The following is a 22,141-nucleotide window of genomic DNA, read 5'->3' as shown; positions in this document are numbered from 1 at the left end:
TTAAAAAAATTGACATTTTAATGCACTGCACCAAATTTTGAGCAAAAGACCTTATAGCCCAACCACATCACTATCCTCCCACCTGCACCACCTCCCGGCAATTTGTATCTCAAGATATATATATATATATATATATATATATATATATATATATATGATTACCGCACAAACAAGCGCTAATCATGCTGTCAAACTATAACTATAACACTATAGTGTGCACTTACAGTCGTCTACTGTAAAGAAATCTAATAATGTATAACTACATACATATCAGAGTTCGTGTATCTATATAAATGTCTAAATTTTCCTCTTCTCTCCTCAAGCAAACAAGAACTTTCGGCCATTTTTTTAGGGTTGTTTGTTGTTTTCGCCTAAACAAGAAGCTGTTCTCAGGTCAACGCTGAGCAGTGCCTTCCGGTGAACTGAAAGCTATTTTGGCGGAGGGTAAAATGATCCCAGATCAGTGTCTGTTTCGGTGTCAAGCCATCCCCCATTGCGCTGCTAGGTGCACACCAGCCTCGCGATAGCCTCGCCTACTACCAGAATCAAAGCTCCGCTCGCGAACTGGATGCTGACAGGCGCGCGGTGCGGTCATCATGCAAAGGTTACATTGGATCCGTTTCAAGAAGCCGTTCCTCCGCAGGACTCGCACGGGTCACAAAATGCGAGACGTCTAGCGAGAGTAACAACAACAAAAGCGGACTAACTCGCGTTTACTGGGCCTGTTTGACGGCGGCAGGTGTCAAACGATGGACGCAAGTTTAGGATTTTCGCGACAGGCAACGTGTACGCTGGCTCCTCTCGGCGGTAAAGTGGCTTCATGAGTGTCCAAAGTAACAGTGGAAGTGGTGGTGGAAGTTTGGAGGCGACGCCATCTTGGTCGCAGCTCTCCTCGTCCCCAACGATTTCTCAACAACATATAACGGCGACCGCAAAGAGCAAGGAAGGTACATTAGCTAAACCAGGCGCAACCTACTCCTGTTGTCCTTTAAAGTCCGCCCAATTTTTATTTATTATTTATTTATTTTTTAAGCAGAAGCGGACTATTTTGGCCGCATCGAGCGAACGTTTGTTTAAGTAAAAATGGATGTCAAGTTCACTGATGCCATGAATTGGAAGCCAAACGTCAGCTGTCAGTTCAGTTTACGGCCAGTCTAAGTAGCAGCAAGCTGCCATGTTTGCACAAAGGCTGAGCTAGCTTGTTGTGTTGTTTGTGTGAAAGTCAGCTTACACGATTTCTTGCTAAATGCGATAACAGTGTTTTCGTAGCAGTTTGTAACATTCGCCTCGTGCCACCTAGCAAATAACAACGTAGCCGTGCGTGCATCCATTAACGGTTGCAATGCATGTCTCTTGCTATAATAAACTTGAAAATAAGCCGTGGATTTTACTTTTTAATTAGTTTGGATGCATACAGTTTTTGACATGAAGTCGTTTACTCCTGTATTACTGAGTAGACGGATGTGATGGGGCCAAACTGTGATAAGTGGCAGCAGCTGGTTATGATCCATTAGTTAAAATAATCAGATTGCGATGGTGATGACAGGTTGGATCCAACCAAAACCTCCCTAACAAGGATTTCTTTGAGCAATTTCCCTCGACACTCACATGATTACCTTGCTATGAGCCAAAACTAACATTGCAATATAAAGCTCTGCCTGCATAGATTAATTAACCTGCATCGGTCTCTTTGTCCTGAGATAACCCCAGTGTTTTTCCTATTCGTGGGTTTCATAATTCCCATTATGCCTTTTATGGCCAGCCCCTGTGCCAGAAGCTATGTAAAGATGACAGCCAGGAAATGTCCAATAAGGCAACAAACACTTCAGTAGGGAAGCAGAGAAGGACCTGTGTCGTCTCTCTGGAAACTGATCGTTTTAAGGTTCAGCCCCTGTCAGACACATATGAGTAATCCTCCTAGAAGTGTGAGAGTCATCATGGGTCTGAAATATACAAATGTAATTTAGACATAAGCTTTTTGCTCAGCCTGAATAGCCTGTTTCATCAGTAAAAGAAGCACACATGGGGCATTTAAATTACTCACTGGCCCTGAAAAAAGGCCCATATCTTTTATTTATTCTTCTTTCAGTTGTGTTGCAATATGATTTTAGTTTTGATAAAACTTCCATTGTTGCTTCAAAGCTGTTTTAATGTTGAAACCTGGCTAGCACTGTGCAGTGAGGTCATTGTGGTAGCATAACGTAATAATAATACTGTAGATAGTCCAGTTGAAGGCTCCCTTCTTCCAGCTTTGCCTCTTCTCTTCCTGTCTCCCCTGTGGTACAGTGACCTTTTTGCTTAGTTTGGAAATGCTGCGTCATGAATCTACCACATCTTCCATTATAGATTAAAAGCATCACCACCTTCTTAGTTAGATTCATTCCACTTTTTTGTATGTTATTTATTCTTTACACTACTCTAGCAATGTAACAGGAGTTTTTTTTTTCTCTCTCTTCTTGCTCTGACTGTTTGTAAAGCTCTGGCATGCAATAACTTGAGTGTCTTGCCTTACCATACCCTGTGTTCTCATGTCAGGCCCCATGGATGAGCTGCACAGCCTGGACCCCAGGAGACAGGAGCTGCTGGAGGCCAGGTTTACAGGAGCTGTCAGTGGCAACACAGGAGGCAGCACCGGCAGCACCAGTGGAGGTGCTAAGGTAACTCGACAGCATCCATTTTGAGATGCAGCATACACACAAAGACAGAGAACTTCATGAGTTAAAACTTCCACATCTAAAAGCTTTCTTTTAGACGGAATTTATGCTCGGATCCATGGCAGATTATTTTGGATGCAACAAGAGGTTTTAATCTCAAACACATCTCTTTTGTTGGCACCAATACTAGCAACAACCAAAAGCTGCAGCAGCCTGGAAGCTCATGTTCATCAGTAATTAGTTTCAGCGTGATCGGCACTGGTCAGAAAGTACCAATAAGAAGCAGGAGCCTCAGATGCCAAGAAATTAAAAAATGAGCCCTGTTACTCATAGTTGGAAAAACAGGTTAAAGGTTCCTGTTTTCCTAAAAAGGATTCAGAGTTCTTGGAAATGCTCTTGTGTTTGGAAAAAGGCCAAGTGACACATCTAATAACTGGGGATCTTCATTCCTGACAAATGGGACAGACTGAAGGCCTTCCTCCCCTGTTGGTTTGACTGTGTTACATGAGTTTCAGCTCACCTGTCCTGCCTCTTTTCCTTTTTTTTCTCTTATTATTAGGGTCTGGCCAATGAATCGTCAAACCACAGCTATGGAAGTCTGGGCTCATCCAGCGACAAGGAGTCAGAGGTAAAAATAAAACAGCAGTATGGTCAGGCACACAGACATATTGTCAGGGCTTCTTCCTTTACATCCCACTCTTCTTTCTGTCTGTCCCACTACCTCCACCTCTTCTTCTCCTCTCTTCCTAGAGCTCTGATTTGAAAAGAGGGAGCTCCCCTGCCTACTCAGTATGTACTCTTTTCTTGCTGCTGAACACCAGTGCTGGTTTCTGTTAGGTAAAACACAGGGGATTCATGCTTGTTTTTCTTTTTTCCTTTCTCTCCTCCTCTTATTTCACATCGATTCACAGACCCCAGAGAAGAAGCACTCTGAGTCGTCCAGGGGGAGGAAGAGGAAAGCTGATACCTATTCTGAGAGCAGTCAAGGTGTGTTGGACACCTGCGTTAAACCAGCGTGATCCAGGTGATTTAGTTATTTATGTTTTTTTTTTATTTTGCAGGGAAGACGTCACGTGGACCGAAAATCAGTGACTATTTTGACGTGAGTACCCCCTTTATTTATTTATTTTTGTTCTAGTTATGAATGTGATTGTTTTGACTCTGATTCTTAAGTTGAACCACTCTGCAAAGTTTCAGGGTGGAAATGGTTCCAGTCCAGTTAGAGGCCTCCCATCGGCTCGCCGCTCACCACAGAGCTCTCACTCTGCTCCAGGCTCAATCGTGGGTGTTTTTCATTTGGGGTTAATTCTTTGCTGTGGGGTTTCCGATAAGTGGGAGGACTGAACGTTAGGGAAAGTTTTTAGCTGATTTTTTTTCTTTGTCTGTAGATCCGCCAAAACAGCTCCTCTCCCACCAGTCTGTGTTTCGGGGACCACAACCCTAAAGCCTCCTTAACCAAATTTGTGCAGGTATTTCTGATTGCACTGAGAAAACATCCTGATATGACACTTTTTAAAACATTGCATATTGATTAGCACATCTTTTACCGCCACCTTTGTTAGACGGAGCTCACGGGTCTGAAACTTGCTGCCCTGGAGAGCAACAAGAGCCTGGATCTGGAAAAGAAAGAAGGACGAATAGATGACCTCCTCAGGGTGAGTTTGGTCCCTGCATGTTTTCCAGATTATACATATAAATAAACTGCACATGGAGGTTTTATTCTTTTTGTTTATTTTAATAATTTATTTTTAACAGGCTAATTGTGACCTACGGAGACAGATCGATGAACAGCAGAAACTTCTAGAGAAATACAAGGAGAGGCTCAACAAGTGCACCACAATGAGCAAGAAACTGCTCATAGAGAAGGTATGTTACTTTGTTAGCAACAAACACCCCACATTTAAAGCTGCTTATCAGCACCAAGCAGCCTACAGTGCAGCCCTGACGTTTGAGCCTCACAGTATTTCTTAAATGAAACTAGGGAAACAGGAAATGTCTGCAGCGATTTATTAAAACATGGAAAAACAACAAATAAGAAGCAAAAGCAGAGCTTGAACAGTTCTAACAGTCCTGTATGTTTAGTAAAATTACCTTCACTCTTCTACCTAACTTTTTATGGGTTCTTTAACTAGTCTTCAGGAATAGTTATCCAGGATTCTTAAAGGACTTTCTAATGCTCTGGGGGAGGATTCATCCATCTATAAGACCTGTTACCAATTTTCATTCCAGTTCTTGTATCATTTAGCGTACCTCAGCTATTTCTCTCTGTTTCCTTTCCTTAAGAATAGCTTCTTGACAGCCATTTTTCTCATGGAGACCATTTCTAACAAGGCTAGTTTTTTCAGCAGCACTTTCAGATCCTGTTCATCTCCTGTAGGTAATGTGTTTTTAAGCCAACATTTTGTCTTGTGCCCTCCAGTATTCTCAGATTATTTTGTTATTTGAAGCGTGGTCTGTGGTAATACAAGTTTCTTTCCACCCAGGTCCCACAATTGTTTCTCAGACCAGCAGCTATGTTCTGCCTGGTGTGATCTGGGAAAAAAATTGTCTGGAGACATTTCGTTTTCATGTTGAAATCCCCGTCAATAAAATGTAGCGCAACATTTATATACGTCACGTCCGTCACAACACCCTCACCACACTCATCGTGCAGGGCAGGGAGAGACACTCCACTAACATGGAGAAGAGATGGCAGTGATACCGTTTGTCCAAAGTGTTGATGAGTTTCTTAAATCCCAGGTTGTTCACTGTGTTAACTGAACGCTTATGTCTCTTTGTCTCTTGGAGCTGCTGGATGATTAAGACGCGTCACAAGCAAGCCCACATATGCACGTCTATGTGAACGAGCATTTCTCATGCACGAATGCCGCTTGTCGCTTGGCTGGAGGAGCGAAGCAATTTTCGCCTCATTGCGCATGTTCCATAGAAAATGAATGGAGAAGGAGCGACGTCGCCTCCCGTGTGTCCAGCCCATAACTTGAGAGGTGTTTGCAACTCGAGTTGAATACAACCAAAGCAGCTGGGGCTGTGGGAGGAGTCTGCAGCAGAGCGCTGCAAGTGGCGCTCGATTTACAATTTAAAACAGTACAAGAGTGAACTGAGAAGGAGCACAAAATCAGACCATCTCATTTTTATGATCGTTGAAAAACCAGATCATAATTGTGATATAGAATTCGATTAATTGCCCAGCCCTAGGTCAAAGTCATGTGGCTTTAAAATAAAACACATTCCTTTGTAAATGTTACGGACGGGACTAAAAAGGGGCTAAAAGTGAGTGAAAAAGCACAAAATATCTTCAGAAAGTTTGGAGAACTGTAACTAAAGACCACCTGAAAAGATGACTTTGCTTGGAAGCAAAGCATTAAGAAATGACAGTGCTGTTTATTCAAAAGCAGAAAAGGTTGTGAGTCACGGACGTCTCTTATTAATAATGCAGTATTTTTAGTATTTTAAACTTTGCTATGGGGTGCAGCGGCTTAAAGAAAAAACATCCCATTTTGGTTGGTAAGTTTTTAAAACTCACAGCCACCTGCTGGCTTCTGATCTCCACCTTTTTTGGATTAAAGTTGCATACAGCGCTGGCATGGTGGTGGAATTTGCTGTGTTGCCTAACTGGGCTTGTCCTGATCATATTGTTTGCTTTTTCTTTCTTAATACATTTTTTGTTTATTTTCACTTCTGCAGTGAGGTGTAACTTGGAGGTTATGGGCTGGGGCTTGTCAGAGGAATATTTTGTCCGACTCCTGAATGAAATACTGTTTCCTGTCAGCTGTGAGAGAGACCTTCATGGGTGTGTGTTTGCCTGCCTTTTCACACAGAGCACACAGGAGAAGCAGTCTTGTCGCGAGAAGAGCATGCAAGATCGCCTCCGTCTCGGTCACTTCACCACCGTCAGACATGGCGCGTCCTACACGGAGCAGTGGACTGATGGATATGCATTCCAGAACTTGATCAAGTGAGGTTCCCAAACATAAAGCAACGTTTTTCTAAATCCTGTTGACTTCTATTTTAGTCACATTTGGTATTTTGTGTGTGTGGGTGGGGGGGGTCTATTGGTGCTTCATCACAGTAAATTTTCTGTGTATGGTTCACGCCACAGCCAGGAAGTGAGGCATGCAGGAAGTGCCTGCTGTAGTGTTTTGCATTAAGTCTCCTCCTGTTTTCTTTCTGCTTTGCAGGCAGCAGGAGAGCATCAACCAGCAGAGGGAGGACATAGAGCGCCAGAGGAAGCTGCTCGCAAAGAGGAAGCCCCCGAATCCCGCATCTCCCTCCATGTCTGTGGCCTCCACATCGGAACCCAAACAGCGAAAAACGAAGGTGGTCAACGGCAACGATTCTGACCCCTTCCTGAAGCCGTCCCTGCCTCAGCTGTGAGTAAATACAAATAACCCCATGTTGTCAGTGTGAAGCTGCAAAAATGACTAAATTTTTTCCCTTATATTGATTTTACAGTGTCAGAGTTGTACTGATTTAAAGATTCTGCTTTGCTGTTGAAACAAATCACATTTTCAGTCAGAAGCTGACCTGGATCCAAATTTATGAAGCTTAAAATTGAATTTTCCCTCAAGCGTTTGCTCAGCTTCTTATTAATGTTCTGACAGACTGACCTTGGCTGAGTACCACGAGCAGGAAGAAATCTTCAAACTTCGCCTTGGACACCTGAAAAAGGTCAGCGGCTAAAAGCACAAACTAGTAAATAAATAAAGTGTGTAATTAGAACTGATTATGTCCAGAAATGAGACCATCATCACCTACTGGAGTGTTGAAACGCTGCAGCAGGTATTACAGCAGAAATCATGTCATTTCAGGAGGAAGCTGAGATCCAGGCCGAGCTGGAGCGACTAGAGCGGGTCAGGAACCTCCACATCAGAGAGCTGAAGAGGATAAACAATGAGGACAGCTCAGCGTAAGTGCATCCAGTCAGAGGTCACACCAGACTTCTTTTTCTTTTTTGTCATAAAAGTTCACATTTTTTTTTATCTTTGCCAGAAACCTTTCCACTGTAACAGTAAATAATATAGACCAGTCTTACATTATAGGCTTTCATAAGACTTAAAGAGACACTCTTAAAGCACTATTTTATTCTCCAGACACATCAGAAAATAAAAAATGCTGTTATTATGCTTAAACAATGAAATATGAGCAATGCAGTTTTGCAGAAAACTAAAAAGGCAAATTTACTGAATATAAACGTCACGGAAGTTTTCTCTCAAACCTTCATCTTTTTCCTTAAAGTGATTCCTGCTGACTTGTTTGTAGTCAGACACATTGTCATCACTTCACATTGCAATGTTTAGTTTTGCTCTGAGGTCTGAGCTCTTGATTTGAAGCCTTGATTTGTCAGCATTGCATCATCCACTGGTTTAAAGTCAGGAAGCTGTTTTTCTCCCAGGGAACTGATCTCGAGTCAACAAGACGCTCACTTGGCAATAAGAAAAATCCTGCAGCGAATGCTCTGCATTGCACTGCTGCACCCTCCTGTAACTTGCAGTAGCTACGTTTGAGCTCCAGTAGATCTTCAAATGCCATCAGGGCCCAAAGAGCAAGATTCATAATCAATGTTGATTCCCAAACGATGCACACTTAGTCTCCTTTAGACGGAGGGGAATTTCAGCTCTGCATGTAGCTATTTACATAATTTTACTTTTATTGTGCATCCAAGAAAAAAACCCTCAGTATCAGATAATATTTAACATCTAACCTGCTCAAAAATCTTGTCAGCTAATATTTAAGAAGTTTCTCTCATAGGCTGTGTTCAGTACAAGTCTTTCCCTTTCAACTGTCCGTATTCTCCAGATATTAGCAAAGTGGCTAAATTAAAGCTACAAACTGGAATTTCTGCATATTTAAGGTTTTGCAACACAGGAAACAGTAAAATATCAGTAATTGCAAAATAAATAAATCTTGCAAAGCCAGCAGGAACTTAGAAGGGTCGAGCTCTAATCTGATGTGGGTGAATCAGCTCTACAACATTGTCCTTTCAGGAATCTCATTGGTTGTGTTGAGAGTCAGGCAAAGATGGTGCTAATACTTGGAATAATGTGCTGAATATTTTCTCTTTACAGTTTTAAAGACCATCCGACTCTGAATGAGAGGTACCTGCTGCTGCACTTGCTGGGCAGGGGTGGCTTCAGTGAAGTCTATAAGGTATTGTGTGTTTGTCTGCACCTCACTCATCCATCTTTTTTAAAGTATGTTTGAAGATGAAACACACGTGTGTGCTCTTTTATCACTTGTAGGCTTTTGACCTGTTTGAGCAGCGCTACGCCGCTGTTAAAATCCACCAGCTCAACAAGAACTGGAGGGAGGAGAAAAAAGAGAACTACCACAAGTAAGTCTCAGGTCCACACAAAGATGTATGAGAGCAACATTTTAGAGCTGACTTCATTCATATGTGGTTTGAGCTGTAGTTTGGTTGGTCCAGCTGGAAGTAATAAATCAGGGATGCACTAATAATGGTATCGGTTATCGGTCCGACTACTCGTACATAGTATTCATAAAGGTGTTCTGATACTACAGGAAATGATACCAATGTGAAATAAACTAGGTCTGTGAAAATTAATTAATACAAAGAGATTAATCTTTGGAATTAACGTGTTTTTATGGCGTAAACAACAATGCTTGGTACTTATGCCGTATTAAAATCCAAATTTGGCATTATCTCGGCAAGAAAAGCTGTTTTTTTTTTTTTTTTAGGAATGTAGGTGCAAGTTTCTTATAATTGTCAAGAGTTACTTTTTGAATTATCATCATGTGTCCAGAAGTTATTATGGGTACTTTTTTAAATATTCGAAATTGCCATTATCTTGGGGAGATGTTTTTTTTTTTCTTCAACTCTTGTCAGTGGTGAATGAAATCCACCAACGACCACTTTATCCTCGTTATCTATGAAGATTCTGACATTTTTCAAACTTTATATTTAGAGGATGACCCGTTTGATATATCACACAATTAACCACTTAGTCATCTGACTTTCTGGTCCACACTTCTCCAGTGTACTGTAATGGGATTTATTAGTACTCATCTAAGTACTCGGTATCGACAAGTACTCAAATGTAAATACTTGTACTCCTCTTGAATAAATGTGGTATTGATGCATCCCTGTAATAAATGTGTATTTGCCTAGAGTATTATCTGTCCACCTGTGATCTCATGTTGATGCCAGGTTCTTCCCTTCCAGGCATGCATGCAGAGAGTACCGGATACACAAGCAGCTGGACCATCCCAGAATAGTCAAACTGTACGACTATTTCTCCCTGGATACTGACACGTGAGTCATGTCTGACCTCTGCCATCTGCAGCCCTGCTGTGCACACACATCCTGAGCTTATTCCTCTCACAGCACCGGGTTAAAAATGTTTATATATTGCGAGCTTAAACCAGCAGGTTGCACATGGATTGGAATCAAACCTTTGCAAAGGCCCATCCAGCTTAATATTCAAGTACATTGTGAATTGTTTGTGTTCTGCCTGGAGGCTTGTAGTGAGGTTGTTATCAGATTGGGAAAGAGTAAATAGTAAAAGCAGTTCACGGAAGAATGTATGATTCAGTGTTGACATGTCCAGACAATGGAAGTTGTCTGTGTGCAAGCTAAGCACATTTAGCTGCAGTTACCCAGATTTCTAAAGAAATTGTCAGTTTTATTTTCCCCAGTTTGAAAAGACTGTTGAGAAGAATTTATTCCTCTAGTGAGTACAGTTATTTATCTTTAAGCTCAACAGTTCATACAAAACATTACCAGTCTTTCCATTTGTGAGTTGAACTAGTTTACTTTCAGTTCTTGAATACAGCTCCTTTTTGCCTGTATGTAACCGTGCAAGTGTCCATTTTCTTTAGGTTCTGTACAGTCCTCGAGTTCTGCGAAGGAAATGATCTGGACTTCTACCTGAAGCAGAACAAGCTGATGTCGGAGAAAGAGGCACGCTCCATTGTCATGCAGATTGTCAGCGCACTGCGCTACCTCAACGAAATCAAACCTCCCATTATCCACTATGACCTCAAACCAGGTGTGTCACACGATCAAGTATTTGATGAGTCATTCGTTGAAACTGAGTGAAATTATCTTAAGTCAGTCACCCTGTCAGACTTTCCTGAATCCTACTGTCCATGTATGGCTCAGGTAACATCTTATTGGTGGATGGTACGGCATGTGGAGAGATCAAAATCACAGACTTTGGTCTTTCTAAGATCATGGACGATGACAACTACGGTGTGGACGGGATGGACCTCACATCACAGGGGGCTGGCACCTACTGGTGAGAGCGCTAAAGCTCCTGTAACACATATAAATGTTGAATCTGTTATTTAGTGCTACTAACATTAGTTAAAACCATTAACAGTGACAGTACTTACCCTTTTCTACACTTGTGGTATGAAATAAAGAAGGAAAAGTCAAGTGCAGATAAAACGATAAATTCCAAATAGACGCAGGACACAATAATTAAAATGATTACAGGCAACTAACATGCCCCATATTAATAAAAAATCTAATATAATTTAATATAGCTTGGAAAATATCAATTTATAAGGAAGAAAATGCACTTCACATGTGAGTTGAGTGTCTTCACGTTCGTCTCATTATTCACTCATATCACAGATAAAATACACTTACATATTACAGCACAATGGCTTCATCAGAACCTCTTCAAGTCTAAGATTGATCATAGAATAACAGTATATAGTCATCCAATCATCTTGTTCATATTGATCATATAGGCCACTCCCAGCTACAAAGCCATGGTCTTTAAATTAAAACAACACAGAATGAAAAATCTTAGTTCAGGAAACATCTTAGTCATTATTAACACCATTCATTGTGTGGAGTATAAATATCTCCTACGTCTCTCGTTGGGACAGTTTTCGTCAATCATCTCTGGCTGATGTTTAAACACTCACTTCCACAAAGCCTCAGTAAGAAAGACGAGGCCATGGTTGTAATTTTTCAAATATCATCATACACGAAATGTTTTTTTAAAGGAGCACTACTGAACTTTGGCAGATTTTCTCAGCCCGCTATTTGCAGCCAATTCTGCATCCATGTTGCATCCTACTGATAATCTCTCCAGCCAGTAAAACTCAGTCTGATGTTGACTCTGGTCATACCTTTTGCTCTGTCCATTTCTCTCTTTCTTTTCCTCTCTTCTTCCAGTAATGTCTTATTGTGTTTCTTTCCTGAATCAGCCACAGTTTGCATTCAAAATAGCCAATGTGTTGATATCCAGTTGCTGGCGTGTGATGTGGAGCGTAAAGCGAAACTGAGCTGTAAAGTGGTGGCAATGATGGCTTCAGGAATGTACATGATGATAAATGTCACTGTTCCATCAAAACAAGTCAGAAACACATTTTTTTTTATTTTAGATAGTTACCATAAGGCTGCATTTAAGTTTGTGTATACCATTAAAAATAATGAGCACTGGACATAAAGTAAACCAAATACCTGGACTTGCATGTGAGCTGCACTCGTGTTGCAAACAAAAGCTATAAAGCTGAATTCTTAAGGATTTTTGGGCTCTAGTTCTCTGTAGCCTCTGTACATGAGGCGGCTGCTCAATCAGTCACGCCACACACTGCCCCATAAAGCTGGATTTATACTCATGCGGCGTCTGCTCATGGTGTCACTACCACATGTGCCGCGTGAGGCTTGACGCTCAGGTCTTCCAAAGCCGACGTGCAACCCTGCTTGCAGCGCTGCCTTGTGGTTGGTCGGTTTGTGATTATGTTTCCAGATTTCTGGAGCTTCTTGCTGACTTTTTGCCGTAAACCCAAAAGAAAAACCGCAACACAGACAGAAACCGCAACCCTACACCCGAGTGCGAGAGCACATTTCACCAGCGTCAGCTGTGCCGGCCCTACCGTACGGAGACGCCGTGCCAGTATAAAACCAGCTAAACGTGAAATTATTTATATGACACAATGTTTTAAATTCAGATAGTTTTATTACAGCAAGACTAAAACCAAATACAATCATCTTGTGTACAGTAGAAGCAACAACATAAACATACTAGACCAAATGAAGCTGTAATATTACACGCTTCAGACTCATGGAGATAACACATCTGTATATCTTTATCTGTTGCCCAGTTCTCCTCTTTTTCTTTTTCTTTTTTTTTTTAAATTGAGCACCTGATGGCTTCTTTGACCTTCTTATTGCCAAACCTCCCTACCCAGCACAGTTAACCCAGCGACAAGACTACATTACATAAATACACATGGATGGCAGATTTACATTTAATTACTCTTAAAATTTTGCATAACTTAAAAAATAACATGTTATGATACAGGAATATAACCAAAACAGTCTGAATAAAATAGACTTGATCTGGAAGAAGTCTGAGATGTGATTGACTTGACGTGGAAATGAGCAGTGAACTAGAAAACTGGTCGGTACAGATGAAAGCTATAAGATATTATAGTGAGGAGTGCCTCTGTTAACATGGACAGTGCTTTGTCGACCTGTGTGCTCTTAGGTACCTTCCTCCAGAGTGTTTTGTTGTGGGGAAAGAACCACCTAAGATCTCCAACAAGGTGGATGTCTGGTCTGTGGGAGTGATCTTCTTCCAATGCCTCTATGGACGCAAGGTACAACATTACGACTGCATGTTTCCTCCCATCTGTTGAAGAAGCTGGACCTGTGAGGACACTGTGTTTGTGTTTGCAGCCGTTTGGTCACAATCAGTCGCAGCAGGACATCCTCCAGGAGAACACCATTCTCAAAGCCACAGAAGTCCAGTTTCCAGCAAAACCACAGGCCAGCACAGAAGCCAAGGTGACGCTCGCTCACAAACCTCTGCGAGCTACAGTATAAACACAATCTTTAGATTATATTTAACCAAAGACCATCATAGAATGATTCAGGGATGGGTGTGTTTTACATTTTCTCTTAACATGTGGAGGTAAAAAATATACTTCAAATAAAACAAACACACACTAACAGATTTAGTAACTATTACAAGAAAAGATTTGCTCCTCAATGCTGCAAAGTCCTGTATTAACTTTTCATCTAAAGATATTAAAGATGTGTTTAGATTAAATATTTGTAGAAAAATAACCGTTTCAGATGATCTAACAGACCAATAACTTCTGATACTGTTTAGTTTCAGTCATGTTCAGGCGGTTTATTTACGTTCGAGTCTCGGACAGTTTGTTCAGCTGTTCATATCAGCTCATCTAGATGAACTTTTCTTTTCCTGGAGCAGAATTATTAAACAACATGAGTCTTTAATTTGACATAATACAATCAGCAAGTTCAGGACACACACTTTTTCAACAAGTTGCACCTTCATCAGATATTTTAGACATTGATCATCAAGCTTCTGTCAGATTTTTGATCACCTTACTTTTGGAGAGGATGAACATATTTGTTATGGCTACAAGCTGCTAGGTCAGACTTGACTAGATTCATAAAGTTTAATGTTAACCTGTTTGATCTGGTTGACAAAGTGTATTTAGAGTCAGTAGCTTCTTTCACAGGGTCAGTTCTGTCACATGGTCGCAGCGAGCCCCTCTCTAAGACTCCTTTGATCCATTCGCAAATGAGCCAAACAGTCCCATGCCGGTGTTGTCTCTAACTTTCCGAAAGCACAGTCTCATGTTGCGAGGCCGGCCGGTGCTTGAATGTGAGCATCAGTCCTGGCTTGAAAAGGCTCGTAAAAGGGCTTCGTGCCTTTGTAACACCACGTGTACAGTTTCTACCATCTGTCCGATGTTTCAGGTTTCTGCTGAAGAAGACTGAGGTAGTTTTGAGAATTTATTCCTCAAACCACGAGGCTACCACTGCTGTGTTTAAGACTTGGTAGTGGCCTGCAGTCTGACTGGAACTAAATCCTTGATGTGATTTGTTGAAGCAAAATCTTTGAAAGTTGATAAGCGTTTGTCTAATTGCTTTACAGCATTTTGTCTCCGTGTCTCAGCGTAGTTTCAGTTTAACTTGTATAAATGTACATGCTGCAAATAGTGTTCTTCAGTTTGGCTGTCTAATTATGTAAGTACCTGTTACCTTAGTGAGCGCTACTGTTACAAAAGGGCAGTTTGAAGAGTGGCGTTTGCCACAAAGTAGACGGCAGGTCTCTCCTGTGTTGTATTTATAGAAAACACAAACAAAGCAGCTGTTTCTAACGTGCTCTCCCCTGTCCTGCAGGCGTTTATCCGCCGCTGTCTGGCCTATCGGAAGGAGGACCGGTTCGACGTTCACCAGCTGTGCTCGGACTCCTACCTCCTCCCTCACATGAGACGTTCGAACTCCTCCGGCTCCCTGCAGTCCTCCACCTCCTCTCTTCCTACCTACTGACTCACAACACTGACGGGACCCTCAGGTCAATCTCAAAGCTGGATTTTTGGATTCAGAGAATCGTAGATGTGGATATTTTTGTTTTTTTTCCCCCCAAAAGAGGATAAATGGACAGTATAAAAAGTGTTTTTTGGAGTTGTGCCCTGGAACTTGATTGCATGACAGAGAGGTCAAAATATTAAAAAAAGGAAAAAAAGATGAATGGCAGAAGAGAAGGGGAATGGGACAAAATAAAAGGCACAGCGTTGTTTGGAGTAAGAAAGAGTGAAGAAAGTAAAGCAACCGGATTTGGGCCGAAAATAACCCCTTAGGAGAGATTAGCAGTATTAGACCTCCTTGATTCACTGTCCAAACCCACTCCACGTTTGTCATAATACACCTAAAGAGGCGACTAAGAACTATGTCAACGTAAAACCACCATTACAGGCTCAGTGCTTTCAAGGACTCAGCAGTGATGAGGACTCGTAATTATCTGAAAAGATATCCACTACATGCAATTCATTTCAGCGGCACAAAACAATGGTTGCTTCTGTTCGAACTTACTCTGCACGTGAGAGGGATTCATTTTACGATGATGTAACCTTAATGGGACTTGGTTAGATTTGCACATCCAATCCAGGTCATGTCCATCTGGTCTCAGTACCACAGTGTGGCCTCGAAAGCATTTCAGCTTTGCAGACAGTGGATCTAACTTTGTCTTTTTTGTTTCTTCTTCTTTCTGTTCAGGTAAGAGTCAGAAGCTCTGAGAACAGTGTGTTGGCGTTGGACTTTTAATTAGAAAATTTACTGTTTTGCAAAAACCTGTCATCGGGTTGCAGAATTAATTGTACATTTCATGTTCAGGAGACATTAACCATTATAATAATGAGGCTTTCCCTTGCTTCGTAGTGTCTCAGTTTGCTCCATCTTATTTGTTTCCTCCCTGCAAGCCATTCTGTTTGCTGCTATAAATGTTGCTTTTAGTTTGTAACGTGAAAGACTTTCCACCTCAGATTTGCATACTTGAACTGTGTAAAGAGGACTTCTCCACAGCCTGTCTCCTGTTTGAGGGAATGCAGTTCGGCATCTTTCTGTAATCAACTTCTCAACATCAACATCTACTTGGACTTTTTTTTTTTTTTTTTTTTATAGTGGAAAAGCCTGATAAACATTGTAAAGAGTCCCGTCATGCTTTCGTTGGTGCCTGCAGAAGTGGGGCACGCTCCAGGTTTGCTGAGTTGCTGCATAATTAACTTCTGGAACTCATGTGAATATATCCAAATGTTGTCATCCTGTAAATAAAATACTTAACCCGTATGATGCTGTGACATTTCAAGCGATCTCTAAAGCAAAGGTGGGGAAACAGAAATGTTCTCGGGTAAGGAATGAGCAGAAAAAAAAGACCATTCCAGCACTTTCCAGCTTAAAATGAGTTTTAATCATTATCTTTGCTTCATTAGTTGAAGTTAAAACTCCGTCCTAGATGAAAGCAGTGCAGTAAAACAGCTGATCTGTGACACCAGATGGGAAATTTGCCATGTCCTACACATGCAATGGAGGCTGCCTGTTTTCTGCTCCTCCTCCCTTTTGGGGTGTTATGCAACCTCTGAAACAAGATGGAGCATCAAGGAAGCTGATGTGTTCATGAATTGAAACATGAGAAGACAGATACTTGAATCATTTATACATGCTAACAGAGACTATCTGTCACAGCTGCAGTAGTGCTAAATAATTCTTTAGCTCTCTTGGTAATAGCTCAGTGAGCCGCCTTGATACGGTTCATAACTTTGTATATGTTGCTTTGTTCAGAAATTTCTTTCATCTTATTTCTAAAGCATCTGTTTGAATTTAAGGACTAAAATTCAATGTAAAAATAAAGGAAAAGGAAGAAAATGTGTCCAATTAGATGTTAAACTCAATATGAGAAAAACCAAATCAAACCTCAGTATTAGCAGAAAATGTCAAATCTTTGTACCATCAGGACTGTTTATGAAGTCCGTTTATCCAAATCATCTTTCACCTAAACTTCTCTTTAGAAAAATAATCTAGCTTTTCCTATGTTCATTTTTATTCCTTAATCACCATGACAACGTTGACTGTAGGCGTTTATCTTGAGTTATTCACATGCTCGTACATCCATCTGTTACGCACTCGGATTTGAGCTTGAACTGGTTCCGGTTTGGAGGTCCAAAGTGAACGCCATCTATGATGCAGGGAAAAGGGGAACTTGCACTGATCCAGTTGTCGAACCCTAACCCATCTATACAGAAGTCTTGTTTGTTCAGAGCAGCTTAGCAGACCTAAACTATGTCATGTTTTTTTTTCCTGCAAACCTTCCAAAAAAGCACATTTGTTCAGTTTTTTTCTAATTGTTCTGTCCTGAACTTCAACATTTTACTATGGAGAGAAATTGACTCAGTATCAGTGTGTGTGTAATACAGTTTGCAAACTGTTAACTAATTTGTGTCTAACTTTGGGTACTTTTATGTTCAAACACATGCATACATGTTTAGAAATTACACACAAAAATATATTTACACATGCACAAATTCCAACAGTGCACAAACTTTAATATTCTACACTTCTTTTTAAACTTTCAACCTCAAATCTAATGGTTTCATGTTCAAAACGGCTCCTATGCAAATTGTTTAATAGATGTGCACAAATTGCCTGGTATGCACAAATCCGTTTACAAGTGCATGAGACTCTTAATGCTTCCTGGAGCCTCTCAGCTTGTGTGGACATGGTGCATTTAAGTGCCGGTGGATGGCTGGGTCATCTGGATTTTCTCCAGTTATTTCAAAGCGTGAAAGCTACTTTGACAAAATAATTTGACCTTCAAGATAGATATGTTTGTATAACGATAAACAGATCATAAAGAAGAAAAAACAGACTTCACATTGACACAGGCAACCTATAAAATTCATTTGGCTTTATTGCTTACTGTGCATTCTGTAGACATGTTCAGAAAGTTTTTACAGAGACACCTTGTGGCTGTTTCGCACTTCTGCCAACTATTTCCCTCTGGCCGTGCTAAAGGTGGTGGGAGACACATTAAATAACATCACCCATGTTTCACCCCACAGCAAACACACTCTGCTCAGTAGCTCGGGTACATGTCAGCCCGTCTCCTCTGGCACGGCCTTCAGGCTGTTGCTGACTGTGTGTGACTGAATTGGTTGAATTATAGAGTTCTGCATATACATGGAGACATACAAAGGGACTAATGATGCCAAAACACAAACATGGTGCAAAATAATGCAGATTCATTCACCAGGTGGAGACATACCAAACCTTAAACAAAAAAACAAAGATGTTAATTTAACCACTCTACTGGTCAGGAGGGTCTATCCACTAATAATAATCATTTAAAACAAAAAAAAAAAAAAAAAAGGTTAGAGGCTGGAGCTGGATGATAAGACTGATTCTACACCATGTTTACATATCTTATTACAGCAGTGCAGCCCTTTGCTTAATGTAGGCAGTTCAGTAAAAATCTGCTTATCGTCCAGCACCATTAACATACACTGGTTATATACTTTAAAAAACAGAAAGAAAAATAACAAAGTTCTGTCTTGTTGTGACTGTTGAAGTGCAAAGCAAAACAGAAACGGCAGCCTTGTCTTTGTCATACAGTAGCTCATGCAAGCTGCAGTGCTGCCGGTTCCTCTGCTCTATGACAATCCGACACTAGGCAGACCAACCTACAACCGTCCTGTCTTTATATTCTTCTTTTTTAATGAAATCCTTTCATCGTCTGCTCTCTTTTGGCCAAATAAATAGAAGAACACAGAAAGACAGGTGGGAGAAAGAGGAAAAACCAGGTGTGTAAAAGTTTGGTGGAACCAGGAAACCTCCCCCTCCAAGTTACGATGATGTTTGCGTAGTTTCTGCAGAAGCTGGCGATTCTGTGGCCTTGGTGGAGACGGCTTCTGTGGGGACTGTGGTGTCGGCGACCGAGCTGGTCAATGGCGTCGCCGTGACTGTGACAGAGGCTGAATGGGAGGTGGGCGCGAGGGGAGCCATGCTCTGAGAGAGCAGAGGAGGCAACTGGGAGGGCAGCATGGTGGGGAGAGGGGGCAACGGGGCGAGACCTGGCAGGTTCAGGGGCGGCAGTGAACCCAGAGATGGGACTGGGGGGGGAGAGAAACACAATAAAATTTATCCAAAAGGTATCTGCTGCTTTAGAAGAGAAGAAAGCTTGATAACTCACCTGTGGTGCCCATCACTGGCAGGGTGCTTGTTCCTGCTAACGACACGGCGCTAAGGTCTGGGAGTGGCAGGTTCAGGTTGGGAAGGTTAGGGAGTGGAGGTAATCCAGCTGGGAGGGGCATCAGACCTGCAAATACACATGCAACACATGCAAGCTCATTCATCATCAGTGTTTTCCTTGTAATTATTATTATTATTAAGAGTAGAGAAGCAGTAACAGTAGCTGTGCAATCAAACTCTGGGAAAATTCAACAGAAATTTCCTTCACAAAGATTTGCTGTGTGTAAAACACTGGCCTGCTACTGGCTAAAGCAGCTGAGTCTGACTTTTTATTTCCTGAAAATGAACTGCATTACCTTTACAAGCCTAAAACACAGTGCTGAAAGCTGGCCGGCTCAGCTGACAGCATGCTTTGTTGGAGAAATCACCCACCTGGTAGCGTGGTGGCTGGGTTGAAGCTGGTGGCGGCAGGATTCAGTGGAGTTAGGGGGGTAAGAGAGGGGTTGGTGGTAGAGGGGAGGAGAGGGACTGTTGGCAAACCTGCAGCGTAGGGAGGAAAAGCGATATGCATTAGCAAAGAATATGCAGAATAAACAAAAACATTCCTGAGGGGAGCATAAAAGGATTGCTACAATCACAAACACCCGCTTTTATTTATCCTAATACCAATACAATGAGGGCAAAGACATACCTGTCTGCAGCTCGCTGGGCATCGGGGGCAGAGCAGAGCTGATTGACAGACCAGAAAGTGATTCTTCAAGGCCGGAGGGAGCAGATGGTGTGGAGGAAGGAGGGGTAACAGCTGATAGCTGGACCTGGAAAGAGGAAACCTGAGATGGTCACTTTTGTTCAAATGTACCATTAATGATTGCTTTTTCTGTCCACTGTGATCATAATAAGGAGTGCAAACACATCAAATACACTCATATTGAGGCAGCATTGAACAGTGAGGCGAAGTGATATGGGTGTAAGGAGCAGGTATAGTGTGAATCTGTCCTGACCTCAGTGAATCCATCCTTCAGCGGACTGACAGGCTCACTAGGAGAACTTCCAGGGAAGCTGATCTTTTTCCCTTCCTCAAAAGGCCGAGTGGGAATTCTGTGGAGGTATCCATAGCCAATCCCACACCCAAGGCTGAGAAGCAGAAAAAAAACAAGCTAATTAGAGACACACTCAACTGAACAAGCAATACATTTACATATAAAGAGTGTGTTACCTGCCATCCCCTCCCCAGGCACTGTTAGGTGTAATGACCACCTCTCTGCAGTTGTCAGTGTCTGTGTTGTACACATAGAGTTTCAGCCCCTTACCCTCATGGCTCTCTATCAGAGAGAACAAGTCTTCCGACTGAGGGTCACCACAGAGAGGTGCAGAAGTTAGAAGAAGCAGCAAGAGGCTCACATTCAGTTTTAAACTAAGATCACAGCTGAGGACAGCTTACCTCATTCATAACAGTGTCAGCTCCAATGATATAATCAGTGTGTGGTCGCAGGCCAGCGAGGGCTGCCGGGGAGTTGGACTCCACTTCCTGTTACACAGAGTAAACAAACTGCTGCTCTAATCACATAAATGAAGACTATAAAAATAATTATGGGTCTATGTAGTTACCAGTACATATAAACTTACCAGCACAATAATAATAACGACGGGTCTATGTGGTTACTTACCAGCACATGCCAAACATTCTCATTAGCTCCTTCAAAGCTGCAGAAGCGAATTGAGACACCCAGCAAGCCTTGGCCTCCCCACAGGTTACTGGGGGTCACCGTGCACTCTCGCAGCTCCAGGGTCTTTGATGAGTAAACCAACATCTTGACTGGTTTCTCCACACTGGCTTTGAGCAAGTCCTTCAAGGTGTCGTTGTCCTTGTTCTGAAGTAAAAAAGAAAACCCTTCAGACTTTGAATGTAGCATTTCTTGTAACTCATGAATAATCTCACATGAAGCACTTGCTCCCATTTCTTACCAGTCTGGTGTTATTGATGGAGACAATGAAGTCAAAGAAAGGCTCGAGTCCTGCTCGGTGTCCAGGAGAGTTTTCCTGAACCTGCACAAAGAAGAGAGACAGCCTGAGCTGTTGGACTGTGACACACACTACTACTGCCTTTTATCACATTATATGTCAACAGGATGAACTGAGCAACACCCAAACAGGTCACACGTCTGTAATAAATTCAAAGATTGTTAAGATACCTAATTGCTAAGTAAATCTTTAGTATGGCTTGACAGAACCAATCTGCTTCTGACACACATCTGCACTTTTGTTTAGCTTGTTTAGATTCAACTTAGGCTAATGCACCTTTACATTGCGATTAATTAAAATTTAAAAACCTGAGTTCTCACGAACGACTTCCACGACTACCAGTTAGCTTAAGCTTATAAGGAGAAAACTCATATTCCTTATCTAAATTTGAAAGCAGAATATACTGAGAGAGCGTCTAATAACAGATGCACAACTAAACTCAGCTTGGCAGCTGTCATTCAGCAGGCTACACCTAGCTTTAGCTGTGGTGATGCTAAGCTTGTGGAAAGCACAGTTAACCAGAATACATATACACAAAATAAATTAAAAACATTTTTAACGATATGTGGCACTGGTATAACTCTAAAGCAGTCAATTCTCTGACAAGGCATTTTGTTTTACATGCGGAGGCCACTACAATCATCCCCGGCCTTTCGTCAACATCCTCCGCCCCTGAACGGAAGCTAAGCTAACGGCTAACTGCAAGTTGCAAATGCTTAACTCACGCGGAGAACATGGTAGCCCTCCGAGCCTCCTCCCGGTATCTCGACGCTTTGTGATCCTCCCATGGTTTCTGTCCTCGGATCCTTCTTATGTTGTTCTGGCAACCTGCAACCCGGCGGAGGTGAGACACCTGAGTACTTCCACACACCGGGTACACGTCGCCAAATGACTAGCTTTGTGATGCGCATGCGCCGTTACGTGGCAGGAAATAACGCCTTTTCGAACGTTTCAAATTCCTGTTCGCCTTAAATAAAGAATTGGCAAT

At 41.8% G+C, this 22,141-nt stretch overlaps 2 protein-coding genes across 5 annotated transcripts; one reads left to right on the top strand and one right to left on the bottom strand.

The window, feature by feature from the left end:
- Positions 1-454: 454 nt before the first annotated feature.
- On the top strand, positions 455-16,236 carry LOC121643985 (serine/threonine-protein kinase tousled-like 1-B). 4 transcript variants are annotated; one of them, XM_041991647.1, is made up of 22 exons: positions 455-947; positions 2,536-2,657; positions 3,214-3,282; positions 3,405-3,443; positions 3,566-3,641; positions 3,716-3,756; positions 3,852-3,935; positions 4,043-4,123; positions 4,217-4,309; positions 4,410-4,520; positions 6,473-6,609; positions 6,833-7,024; positions 7,256-7,322; positions 7,463-7,560; positions 8,720-8,801; positions 8,894-8,985; positions 9,835-9,924; positions 10,491-10,660; positions 10,774-10,909; positions 13,121-13,232; positions 13,312-13,419; positions 14,791-16,236. In XM_041991647.1, the coding sequence occupies exons 1-22, from the start codon at positions 821-823 to the stop codon at positions 14,938-14,940; spliced, it is 2,277 nt and encodes a 758-aa protein (XP_041847581.1). In that variant the 5' UTR covers positions 455-820; the 3' UTR covers positions 14,941-16,236. The 4 variants fall into 4 exon arrangements, with proteins under 4 accessions (XP_041847581.1, XP_041847580.1, XP_041847583.1 ...); XM_041991646.1 differs by having other exon boundaries at positions 456-947; positions 3,846-3,935; XM_041991649.1 differs by lacking the exon at positions 3,405-3,443 and having other exon boundaries at positions 456-947.
- A 1,600-nt stretch (positions 16,237-17,836) lies between these two features.
- Positions 17,837-22,069, bottom strand: LOC121643986 (Golgi reassembly-stacking protein 2-like). The gene is made up of 10 exons (XM_041991650.1): positions 21,879-22,069; positions 21,097-21,177; positions 20,799-21,002; positions 20,573-20,659; positions 20,348-20,478; positions 20,133-20,265; positions 19,823-19,946; positions 19,564-19,671; positions 19,133-19,258; positions 17,837-19,052 (listed from the first exon to the last, which is right to left on the bottom strand). The coding sequence occupies exons 1-10, from the start codon at positions 22,062-22,064 to the stop codon at positions 18,787-18,789; spliced, it is 1,446 nt and encodes a 481-aa protein (XP_041847584.1). The 5' UTR covers positions 22,065-22,069; the 3' UTR covers positions 17,837-18,786.
- Between the last annotated feature and the right edge of the window lie 72 nt (positions 22,070-22,141).

Source organism: Melanotaenia boesemani, chromosome 8 (assembly GCF_017639745.1).
Source record: "Melanotaenia boesemani isolate fMelBoe1 chromosome 8, fMelBoe1.pri, whole genome shotgun sequence".
Taxonomy (NCBI): Eukaryota; Metazoa; Chordata; class Actinopteri; order Atheriniformes; family Melanotaeniidae; genus Melanotaenia; species Melanotaenia boesemani.
This window is presented reverse-complemented; position numbering and strand designations above follow the sequence as displayed.